This window comes from Trachurus trachurus (assembly GCF_905171665.1).
Source record: "Trachurus trachurus genome assembly, chromosome: 19".
Taxonomy (NCBI): Eukaryota; Metazoa; Chordata; class Actinopteri; order Carangiformes; family Carangidae; genus Trachurus; species Trachurus trachurus.
The window spans coordinates 3,130,390-3,143,388 of NC_139913.1; the positions used below are offsets into that span (position 1 = coordinate 3,130,390).

The following is a 12,999-nucleotide window of genomic DNA, read 5'->3' on the forward strand; positions in this document are numbered from 1 at the left end:
GGGACGTGTGGAGAGCAGGGTTTACCCTCCGCTCTCTAAATAAATGCCCCTCACCCGTCTCCTGAGCTCCAGCAGGACTCCATTAAACTTTAATCAAAGGCCTCTGCTCCGGCTTCTTAACGTCTTATTATTACGGCCTTAAGTGTTTGTTCGGTCGTCTCTCTCTCTGTGGACGCCAACACCGCCGTCGTCGCCACTACACCCCCCCCCCCTCTGTGACTGTCAGGCAGCGGGAGGCGTCTTCAAAGAAACGCCTCGTATCTACATCTGTGTTCGGACTCTCAGAACTCAGTGTGGGACGGACGGACACGGGGGACGGACGCTGTGTCTGGTACTGTTACAGTAAACACAATGAGGGACCGTGGAGGGGGAAACTTTGACCCTGAACGAGTGGACAGAGGAGCAGATATAGATGTGTGTGTGTATACTCTCTATTTCAGGCTCCATCTCTGAGTGAAGCTTTAAAGTGATACGCCAACATTTTTTTTCCCTGTGTCTTGCCTCACTCCCGAGTCCATGACCAGCAGATAGACAACATCCTTTCGACTGTGCGTGCAGTAACAAGGGAGATAGAGCCGTATCGCCCGTAATTAGCTTAGCTCAAACACTGGAAGTGTATGGGTAGTGTTAGCCTGCCTCCTACCCGAGCCGAAATCAGCAGTCAGAAGCTGATTTCATTTTAGCTCTAAACTCTGTAAATATATCACTTTATCAACATTTCAAACATGTTTAGGTGAGAAAGTAGCCGTTTAGATCAGCAGTGTGTCGTTAATTTGTCTAAATACCAGCTGTTTACAAATTCAGTTCGGACGAATTCGGCGCTACTCAAGCTAGCCTTTGTGACCAACGCACTTCCGGTTACTTTCACAAACTAAAACACACGTAGCCCTTTACATACAGAAAACCATGACGATAGAACTTGTGCTTTTACTTTGAAATAGGAAGCTAACCTACCCTCGATGTAGCTAGCTTGAACCAAAATAAAGCGTCTTTGCTTGAACCCTCCGTTTTGACCGATCTCGTCCCGTTAGCGGCATTTGACCGCTCAAGATGCCTTACCGGAGAGTTTTGTCAGCTCTGAGACGAAGATCGGCCCGCCGGTTTCCGTTTAGAGTTGCTGAAGAGTTTCTCTGATGACTTTAGGTGGAGGCAGGCTAACACTACCCATACACTTCCAGTGTTTGAGCTAAGCTAATTACGGGCGATACGGCTCTATCTCCATTGTTACTGCACGCACAGTGGAAAGGATGGTGTCTATCTGCTGGTCATGGACTCGGGAGTGAGGCAAGACACGGAAAAAAAAAAAAGTTGGTGTATCCCTTTAAAGTGTCTGAGAATATCCAGGAAGATACAGGAGGCCGAGTCGGGTTGGAAACCTTTGAAGCATCAGTGCAGACGAACGATCTCAGACTCAGGAGACAAACAGCTCTGACATGGCAGCAAACAGCAGAGATAAACGTTCAGCTTCCATGTTTGTCCACTTTGTGAAGTCTAAAGATCTTCAGTCTCTTTGTAGCTCAGCAGGTTTCAACCTGTCAATCCATTTATTTTATCATCAAAAGCTGTTAAAGAGGTGAACTCGACCTGCAGAGTTCGGTGGCTGAAGCACAGTGAGGGTCAACTTTCACATTTAATATTAGATCTATAGTCAATATAAAAATAATATTAGTACATTAGTCTAAACATTACACTTTTACCACTGTTAGCCATAACACTTTGCTTAGCTCAAGACCCAACTCTCTGTTCTGTTGTTCTTGGCAAAAATTAAAATATATATAATAATGATTGAGAGAACAACAAGATGCAGATGTGATTCCAGCTGTTTGACCAGGTGTCGTTCATGTTTGAAACTTTAAACACTCAGTTTTAAATATTTGTCATAAAGATTTTTCCCAACTTCAATCAACTTTAGACACATTTTTGTACCTTATGCCACTTTCAAAGTTACTTAAAGGGACAATTCAACATTTTGGCAAATTGGCCCCTTGCCATAATCCCTATAGATAATCTTTTTTTTATTATGCAGGTCCATTATAAGGGGACAATACAAAGACACATACAATACCAGATAAAAGTCATAGCAGTAGGTTTGTTACCTTTAATTATTGGTGCAAGCTATTTTTCCCTCTAAAACAACTCTGTCTGGTAACGTTGTGTTATTATCTCATAGCGTGGTGAATGTGCAGGTTACAACTTGTCCACCAGAGCGTTGTGGAGTTGTTGGATTGTGTATTTGATGAGTTTGATGAGGGAAAAACCAAGAAATCCCATGAGCCTCCGTAGCGTAGCTCTGAGCAGCTCATATATCTAAAAATATCTTGCACTGACAATTAAAGGTAACAAACCTACTGCTATGACCATAGGGATTATGGGCAATGGGCCAATTTGCCAAAATGTTGAACTATCCCTTTAAACTTAAAAAAAGAAAGAAAAAAAACATAACGTACAATATTCATTTTCAAATTTTCAAATTCAGGCAGTGACATATTTCCATACATGTGACAAATCCAACAATTTTCAACATGAGTTCATGTCTGTTCAGGCCTAGTTCAAATTATATAATCTGTATAATCATCAGTCATGTGTCAGACGACAGAAAACAGGTGAAAATCCATAAAACAGTTGAGAAATGAAACTGACAACACTTCACTTTTCCCAACAGCATTAATTAAAAAACATTTTAGTCAACATCAGATATGGCTCCGTCCAAACTGAACCTTTAAGTGCAGATCTCCTGGTACAGTTCGTTTCTCTTCACATCACAATGATGTAACAAGAACATTCCTGTTGCAGCAAATGGAAATGTACTCGTTGAAGTTTGTGTGTGTGTGTGAGTGAGTGCACGTGTTTGAACAACAGTGTGTACCTTCATGTGAGTCTTTCTCTGTGTGTGTGTGTGTGTGTGTGTGTGTTTGTGCGGACCATCAGGCAAATCTGTGGTTTGTTTGGCCAGAGCGGAGGCGGCGCTGTTGGTGATGTAGTGGCGGCTGTGTTTGAAGAGCAGCGGCTTCACTCCTGCTGCTTTAACACTGAGCTTCATTTCGGCTCCATCCAGTTGCATTTCATGAAAAATAAACAGTCGCTCCAGCAGCTGCAGGTTTTTTTTTCTTCTCTACATTTGCTCGATTGGCTGCGCTCAGCACGGCAGAGCGGATTGTCTTCTGGACGTTCAGCATCTTTACACAACTCACAGAGAAAAGCAGCCACTTGAAATTAATACTCGGTAACATTTTAGATTAGGGAACACATATTCACCATTAACTATGTGCTTATTAATATGCATATAAGTAGCTTACTAGCTCCTTATTAGTAATTATTAAGCACGTTTCTACATAGCCTTATTCTACCTCTATTACACCATAAATTAGATTTTTGCTGATATTAACTCCTAATTATGGCTTATTCATTGTAAATGAATGCATTATTGCTATATTGATTCAGAGTGATAAAGGAAGAATGACTGTTCTTGTGCTACTGCCCCAATAACCCAGTGGTTATTCACATCATTATTCAGAAACAACAATGCATTAATTTACAATGAATAAGCCATAATTAGGAGTTCATATCAGGAAAAATCTTAATTAATGATGTAATAGAGGTAGAATAAGGCTATGTAGAATAATGTGTCAATACGTGCTTAATAATTACTAATAAGGAGCTAGTAAGCTACTTATATGCATGTTAATAAGCACCTAGTTAATGGTGAATATGTTCCCTGATCTAAAGTGTTACCTTACACTCTTATTTCTGTTTGAATACGACGGCAGGTTAATTTAACAACCTGACATCATGAAACTGGGATTAGACGTGGCAGCTGTTGACCCACCACAGACTTAACTCCAGATTCAATCAAAGAGAAAACAAACACTTTTTCTTTTCTTTTCTTTTCTTTTCTCTCATAACAATATCGAAAAATACTTCTGCCACATCACGACCATGTATGGAAATGAAAAAAAAAACACCAAAAAGAAAACAACCTTCTTTTGTTTTTGTCAAATTCTTCAGAAGAAAAATAAATAGTTTGTCGTCTTATCTGATTTACGCGAACAAACAGCACCCGGTGACATCACAACACGGAACAACATTCTTCATGTGAGTCGGGTTCAGCTCGGCCCGACTGGACTGGCAGCCGTCCACGGTCGCCGCTGGAACGCAGATTGCGTCCCCTGGGGGTGAGGAGCGTTCAGGGACCGTGGGACGGCGGAGTGTTTTTGGATTAAAGGGATAGTTCACCCAAAATTGTGCAGTGCATGTCCGTGCATGTCCATATAACGGTTGCAAATGGATACCAACTGTCTTCGTAACAAAAAGACACACCAAAAAACATCCAGATACCTCCATGCTGCTCGCGTGTAATGTCCGTCTTGTATTGAAGCCCCGAAATGCGAAATTGTCCCGAAAAAAATGAAATAAGTCTATATTTCAAGCTTGTTTTGTAGCGGAAGCTTCTCGAAGCTCCTCTTCCCGGTTCGTCAAATTTGGACGAACTGGCAGGCTACAAACAAGCTTGAAATATAGACTTATTTCATTTTCTTCAGGACAATTTCGCATTTCAGGGCTTCAATACAAGACGGACATTACATACGAGCAGCATGGAGGTATTTGGATGTTTTTTGGTGTGTCTTTTTGTTACGTAGACAGTTGGTATCCATTTGCAACCGTTATATGGACAGGCACTGCTACGCCGAGACCCCCTGTAACTCAGAGAAGCCACGGAGGACTCTGAAACTTCTCCCAGCCTTTAGTCCACATGAGGGGGAGGAGATAGTGAGTGAAATTTCAATTCTGGGTGAACTATCCCTTTAAGAGGCGACGGGTCACGAGGGTTTCCTGGCCCTGCGAGGCGACAAGGGGGTGGAGTCCCGCTGCCAGCGCTTGTTGTTCCCGCTGTACAGCGAGGAGAGCGAGGCGTTGTTGGGGCCGTGTTGTTGTTGCTGCGGCGACAGAGCGCGGCGCGGATACAGCAGCGTTCCGCCGCCGCGCAGCAGCAGCACGTCGCGCACGGCGCCGCGGAACGCCTTGCTGACGAAGCAGTAGAGGAAGAAGTTGACGGCGGTGTTGAGCATGGCGAGCATGTTGGACAGGTCGTAGGCCAGGTGCACGCGCCAGTCCCTGTGCACCGACGACACGTACAGGTGGTAGATGACCACCACGGTGCGCGGCGCCCACAGCACCGAGAACACCGAGGTGATGGCGAGCAGCATCGCCGTCGTTTTCCCGAGTCGACGGGGAGGCGCCGACAACGACGACGACGACTTCTGTCCGCACTCTTCTGTCCGCACTCCTCCTCCTCGCTCCCCCCGCAGCGTCCGGATGATCAGAGAGTTCAGCACCAGGAAGACGCTGCAGGGCAGGAAGTAGATGATGGTCACGTGCGTCCACACGAGGACGGTGTCGAGCGCCGTCGGCGGGTGGCTGTTGCGCCACATGTCCGACCACCAGAAGAACGGCACGCCCGACGCCAGCGACAGCAGCAGCACCGCCGCGATGATCTTGCGTGCGCGGGCCGGGTAGCTGATCTGCCGGTGGAGGAGAGGGTGGCACAGCGCCACGTAGCGGTCCACGGTGAGCGGCACCGCGGCCCAGATGGACGCGTGGTTGGCGGCGAACTCGGCGGCGCTGACGGAGTGCAGCAGCAGCGCGGGCACGTCGCGGTGGAACACGGCCGTCTCCAGCAGGAAGCCGACGAAGATGATGAAGAGCTGCGAGAGGATGTCGGAGCCCGTCACCGCCAGGAGGTAGTAGTACAACGCCTTCTTGGTGCGCGACGCCAGGCGGGACAACGCCACCGCCGTCAGGATGTTCACTGAGGGACAGAGAGAGAGATGGAATCAGAGGAAATGAAAATGTCTCAAGACCAGTGATGGGAGTGATAGTGTTGTAAAATGACGGTGTTATAAGAGTAACAGCACTACTTTTTTCAGTAACGACGAGTAATCAAAATAGTTACTGTTTCCCCCGTTATAACGCCATTAACGTTGCTGACAATAAAATGCGCCGTTACTTGATTCAAGAAGTCCCGTCACTAAATAATAACACACCCATTTCTTTCCAGTCCATCTTGTCGGATTAAAGCCTTTTATCTGGAACTAACCAACTCACTCGGTATTCCTCCGCCTGTGCGGAGGGATACTATAGTGATTCATTCAATCGCATGATTCATTGCAAACCAGTAATGAAAGAAACGGCACAAACAGACCAAAAAAAACATTAAGCAGTTAGCTCTCTGCTCAGCTAAGCTAAGGCTAGGCAGGGGAACTATGCAAGTCCGGTCGCTTTTACGCTGTTTTGCTAACGCTCCTCTCGCCCATGTGCATTTGTTTACAACAAAGCCGGCGAAAAATCAATCCATGGAGCAGTGGATAACGTATAACATATACGATGTTACGATATACGATGTTACAACGTGTGTATTTGTGTAGTTTTATCCATCATAAACAAAAGATTGCCAGTTATGGAGCGTGTTTGTGTCGCGGCGCCGCAGAGACGAGAGCTGGGACACCAGGGCAGCGACCGAGTATATTACACTGATGTTGCAAGGTTGGTTTTCAGCCAAGAGACGCCAGGTGTCTCCGGTTCGAATCCCGTGTCGGGCAGCCCTTTCCTGCATGTCATTCCCCCTCTCTCTGCCTCCCCCTTTCCTGTCTATCACTACTATGTGCTGTCAAACAAAGGCAAAAAAGCCAAAAAAATATACTTTTAAAAAAAAGAGAGACGCCAGGTGGAAGACAAAGAGCCTCCGTTCTCACTCGTAACAAGTCATGTAGTTAATTATCACAATTAGTCTGGAGCTTTTTAATTAAGGTAAAAATGTAGCGTAGCCACGGGAGAAATCCTGCTCAGTTCCTCTTTAAGAGGAGTAAGCTACTTCCTCGTAAGTTCATTATGTCTTGACCTTAGCGATCGTCTTTTTCGTGTGGCATAACTATCAATTTTGATTAATTAGCAGAGTGCCTATTCGTCAAAATTGATATTTTCAAAATAAAAGTTTGAAAATTACAGTTTGGCTACAGAAATAAATGATTTCAGTGCAAAAAGAAACAAGACCAGGTCAGCTTCTGGTCCTGTTTTCTGAACATACTGGATGGAGTCATTCGACCTTGTGAAGGCCGAGGTGTAAAATCTACCAACCATTGATTTATTTGTCTCCGTGCTGCTTACACAAGTGTCTCCTCTGGTCTATTCACAGTATCTGCATCTGTTTTTATTTCCTCCTTATCAACAGCAGCGTATTTCCACTGGGTATCTGAACACCAGCACCGGCTCTCCAGACTCCTACAGTACATACAGATGTTGACTCTGGCCCCTCTGGCCTTTGTATTTATTTCCCTTTGGGGACAATTACGTGATGTGACCTGCAGGTCATCTGGACGCTGTCTTGACACGTCCGCTTGTTTCTTTTGCGCACACACACTCTGCGTAAATCCCCCCTGGATCAATACCAACAATGAGGAGGCACGGTAATGAGAGCGAGGCGGGTGTGAAGGCTTCTCATCACAGTGACAGTTATTTCTGCCTCCTCCGTTATGAAGGTGATGAATCCCGATGCAGAGACACTCAGCTGCGTGGATGGATAAATACTAATAAAGACAAACAAATTGATTATTAGATGATTTAATTGGGCGATTGTAACCTGTGATTGCAGCGATCGGCCCTGGGCTCGGTGCTGCAGCAGTTTATTATCTCGCTGCTCCATTAGAGCAGAAGTAATGTTCCTCTAACTCACTTCAGTATTGATTTCCTCTGTCGTGTTCAGTTCCCACTTTTTGGTATAAATAGATGTTGGAGCTTTGAGCCGAGCTCTGCTTACACATCCACTGTGGGTCACTGACAATGCTTCTAATGAAACGATGCTCGTCGGCTCTTATTTCTGGCTCCTGGAGATTCAGTCCAGCTCATTCGTCTTGTTTTTTTTAAAGGGATACGCCAGCAGATAGACACCATCCTTTCGACTGTGCGTGCAGTAACAAGGGAGATAGAGCCGTATCGCCCGTAATTAGCTTAGCTCAAACGCTGGAAGTGTATAGGGGGAGCATACATCCGTCCGACTGCCCAAAAGTCTGACGGCTCATTTCTCCGACTACCCATTCAACAGTGTTAAGGTTAGGTTTAGGGTAAGGTTAAGGGTTAGGGCTACTTAAGTCGGAGAAATGGGAGGTCGGACTAATGGACGCAAAAATAAAGAAATGTATGGTCGGAGAAATGGGTAGTCGGACAGACGTCATGCGCCCAGTGTATAGGTAGTGTTAGCCTGCCTCCACCTAAAGTCATCAGAGCAACTCTAAACAGATCGATCTTCGTCTCAGAGCTGACAAAACTCTCCGGTAAGGCATCTTGAGCGGTCAAATGCCGGTAACGGGACGAGATCGGTCAAAACGGAGGGTTCAAGCAAAGACGGTTTATTTTGGTTCAAGCTAGCTACATCGAGGGTAGGTTAGCTTCCTGTTTCAAAGTAAAAGCACTTCTTGACTGTATGTACGGGTGTTTTATTTTGTGAAAGTAACCAGAAATGCGTTGGTCACAACGGCTAGCTTGAGTAGCGCCGAATTCGTCCGAACAAAATTGTAAACAACTGGTATTTAGACAAATTAACGAAACACTGCTGATCTAAACGGCTACTTTCTCACCTAAACATGTTTGAAATGTTGATAAAGTGATATATTTACAGAGTTTAGAGCTAAAATGAAATCAAGATCTGACTGCTGATTTCGGTTCGGGTAGGAGAGCTAAGCTAATTACAATTAGCTTAGGGCTCTATCTCCCTTGTTACTGCACGCACAGTCGAAAGGATGGTGTCTATCTGCTGGTCATGGACTCGGGAGTGAGGCAAGACACGTAAAAAAAAAAATGTTGGCGTATCACTTTAAGTTTGTTACCACGACGACAGAAGTGGAGGTCGGTTGGTACCTGGGACGCCCACGCAGAGCAGGATGCTGTAGTAGATGACGGGGATGAAGCCCAGGACGCATTTGGACTTCTGCAGCTCCTCGGGGTTCAGGCCCAGCTCCCGGCGGCCGGACGCTGTCACATTGGACCAGTCGAACATGACCCCGACGGTTCCCCCTGGAGGAGGCGGAGGAGACAAGAGTCAGAGTTTCAACTGAGAGAAAAAAGAAAATCTCATGACTCATGATGTTTTCCAGTTTATTTATTGTCGACAACAAAATCCCATGAAAAGAATCAGAATAGGACCCATTAAAAACACATCAGTGACTCACACTGTTGATCTGTGTGACATTTTCCTTCATCAGCCTGGACACACTGTTTATTTTGACTCTCTCACACACACGCACGCACACTGTCCTGCTGCCCCAAATATTCACTGGAGCACCAAATGTAGATTAATACGCTGATGAAAATAGTCCCCATCATGTGCACTATTTTCCTCCAGTTTGAGAAACGTTTGTTGAATGACCAGCTGCTTTGAATTATTATTATTTTATATATAAATGTAGAAACTATTAATTGTCCAGAAGGAGCTGGTTTGGGAGGGAAACTGTTTTGAAATCTGGAGTTAGGTTGAAATTTGAAGTTCGTCATAACATTAGGATATTTTAATTTATGTATTTTCTCTGAAAATATATAAATTTTCATCTGAAACTCCGGCCAATTAAAATTCCTTTGGTGGCTTCTCAGAGAGAAAATATTATTTTCATTATCAATTAATATGCCATTTATTTTCTTGACAAAAACATGATGAAAAGCCACCATTTTGTTTTTTGTTTTTTAACATTATGGCTGATAAAGTTACTGAAGTGATTAATTGATTGTTAATTGACTAATTTTTTTTATCCCAATTAGGTTTGAAGCTCTACAGATCAATGAGACCAAATTATTCCATCAGCAAGTAAATCTGGTGCATTTAATATTATTTGATAGTAATAATGTATAATTCACAAAGTAAATAACAAACCATAAAGAAAACAGACAAACATACAGTATATACGAGGCAAACTGGTATTTCCCAAATGAGGATCTCAAAGAAAGTAAATTAACAAAAATAAATAAATAAAATATAATAAAATAAAATAAACAAATGGAAAACCAAATAAAGAAAACAGACATAATATATACATGAATAAACTTTGTGAATATCTGGGGGGGAAAAAAATGCAAAGTACAATATCGCAAAGAAAATGAAATGACTGATTATGTTTGTAAGAAGCTTTGCAATAAAGTATTAAAAACATAGAAATACAATAATTCAAAATAGAAATGATAATTTTATTATTCAAATCATTTGGTCGGCACAGCTGAGGAACCTCTGAGTGTATCGATCTGTTTTGACGATTTCAGGTTTGCAGATGATGATGTGTCTTCCGTGTGAGTCATGTGACCTAAACGATGTTTGCTCGGCGCCAAACTCATGTTTTCCACAAACAACATGAGGAAGTAAAAAAAAAAAAAAAAAAAAAGTGGGTGAATCTCAGTTTCAGGTCGTCAACAACAGATGGACGGACGGCGATGACCTCGTCCACCTCCACCCCCCCTCAGTCATTACCACCTTGTCTCTCCATCTAACCTTTTCACCTGCGTGCCATCCATCCTGTTTTTCTCCGTCTGTCTCTCTCTTTCTCTCTTCCTAATTCTCTCCACTCATCCGTGAGGCCGGATTTGGACTCTGTTATCTCCCGACTCGAGCTTTCAGTCACACAAACCATTTGGAGACGCTTTGGCCAACGTAAACATACATCATCATCATCACCGGGGCCGCAAACCGCTCCCTCGGACCAAAACAACCCGAGGCGAGGCGAGGCCATCGCTGCTACCACCACTAACAGTTTGTCATATTTAATTACCGACATTGTAAAAGCTATTTATGCGCCAAAACCCCTGCGTGTGTGTGTGTGTGTGCGTGTGCGTTATACGACTGGCACAGTTTACAGTTTTTACGACCTGCAGCAGGAATGCGATCATAAAATCGAGGCGCATCAAATATCTAAACCACATTAAAGTGGACGTGAGGAGCAAAGAGTGGAGAGCAATAATGGAGATCAATGGTTTCATTCAGAGCAGGGAGAGTGTAAGTGTGTGTGTGTGTGTGTGTGTGTGAGATGATTTAAAACATCTCGTGTTTTAACGAGAGGCAGAAGAAGTGAGAGACGTTCAGGTGATGAGACGTGACGACGTTTGATTCACAGCTTCTAAAAATTGTCCGTGTGATTGACGTCAGACAGTGAGCTCCGTTACCTGGCTCTCATTTCATCCTCAGTCTGTAAATACACCGGATTAAACCGCTTTTAGATCCACGCGGACGTTTACATCCGTGTCCGTGTGCTCATTTTTATTCTAATGAGCAAGTTTCTAATTTATGTTTCTGCAGCTTTTCCCTCATTACTGTCTGTATCTCTTGATGATGACGACTTGTTCCATCTCTCATGAAACTGTGGATGATCAATCAGTCATTTAAGAAACTTTTGTTCTGTTGATTTAATATTTGGGCTTACGCTTTAACCACGGAAACAGCAGATGAGGGGTATAATAAAGATTTTTTATGGTTCAGTTTTGAGCCAACGAGGACAAAAAAGAAATTTTACACTGCAAAAACTCAATATCTTACCAAGAATATTTGTCTTATTTTTTAGTCAAAATGTAATTTCTAGTCAAAACAAATCTCATTCTACTTAAAATAAGACTCATCACATTAAAAAGGAGCTTGTTTTTAGACACTTTTTACTTCTTTCAAGCAGATTTTCACTTAAAATAAGTACAAGAATCTGATAGTGGAGCAATTTTTTCTTTCCTATCACAAGCACTTAAACTGGCTTTCACTGGCAGATTTTTCTACTTATTTAAATTGAAAATTTGTTTGAAACAAGTGAAAATGATCTAAAAACAAGTTAATTTTTAGGTGATGAGTCTTATTTGAAGTGGAAAGAGATTCGTTTTGACTAGAAATGAGACATTTTGACAAGAAATAAGACAAATATTCTTGAAAAGATTTTGAGTTTTTGCAGTGTAAAGTCCTTTCGATTCCCAGAAAATATGTGAAATCTGAACACTGGCAACTGTGTGTGGCATCCACTGAAAGCTCCAGAAGAGCCACTAAATGGAGATGTGTAAAGATTATTTAATCATCTCTTATCTGTTAAAAGTCGGGAATTAAAAGAAAAACGACTCAGATCATCTTTCCTCATGTTGTGATAAGAGTTCTTTGTTTTATTGCTTCTAATGTTTTGGCACCGAGACGTGAATCCAGGCCGTAAATTAACGGACGCGTCCAGAGGAGATGAGTTCTGCTGAGTGATGTGACTCAAGTGGCTCGCTGCTTATTCGCCACTTGGTTTATCAACAAAAACATGCTCATATTTCACCCTTTGTTATGTAACGGCGTCCCATGTGCTCAGATAGGATGTCCCATTCAGTATTAATGTGGCGTTAAACTCCCAGTGGGATCTACTACTGTACAGTCGTCTTTACAGTGAGTGACCTCAGAGGACACGCCTCCTTCCCGCTGCTCAACCCCCCGTCAAAAATATTGTTCTAGGCAAAAGGAAAAGAGGAAAAAAAAAAGCTGCTAAAACCCAAACAAAGATTATTTTCACTATCAATATTATTTTCTTTATTAATCCATTATTAGTTTGGTTTGTTAACTGTCAGAAAAAAAACTGCAACCTGAGGATTTAATCAGTTTTTCATGGAATTAAACCTGTTTTCAGTCAAATTTATCTTCAACATTAAAATGCAAATGTGTTTCTATTCTGTAAAAAAGCAGTTGCTATTGTCAGTGCAGGAATCGGACATTAAAACAACCTTTAAACAACAAGCACAACAGATTCTCAGGAGGCTGTACGTGAAGTTTCTCCAATGTTCATCACAAAATCACAAAATCAACCAATACTAAATTATTAATGAGGTGAATTATGTCTTGCTTGTGTTTCTATCAGATCTTTTCCTCTACTGAAGATAGCATGCTAACTAGCTAGCCTCCGTCCGGTTTCAACACTTTCCGATACCGAGTCACTGCAGCGTCCAGTCCGTCCTGCAGAAGCTCTTTTT

At 43.0% G+C, this 12,999-nt stretch overlaps 1 protein-coding gene across 1 annotated transcript; it reads right to left on the reverse strand.

Annotated features, from left to right (window-relative positions):
* Positions 1 to 4,817: 4,817 nt before the first annotated feature.
* On the reverse strand, positions 4,818 to 10,711 carry gpr142 (G protein-coupled receptor 142; the record flags this gene model as incomplete). Its single annotated transcript, XM_083994054.1, has 3 exons — positions 10,523 to 10,711; positions 8,908 to 9,063; positions 4,818 to 5,806 (listed from the first exon to the last, which is right to left on the reverse strand). Exons 2-3 carry the CDS (start codon positions 9,044 to 9,046, stop codon positions 4,818 to 4,820), a joined length of 1,128 nt encoding a protein of 375 aa, XP_083850180.1. The 5' UTR covers positions 9,047 to 9,063; positions 10,523 to 10,711.
* Positions 10,712 to 12,999: the final 2,288 nt, after the last annotated feature.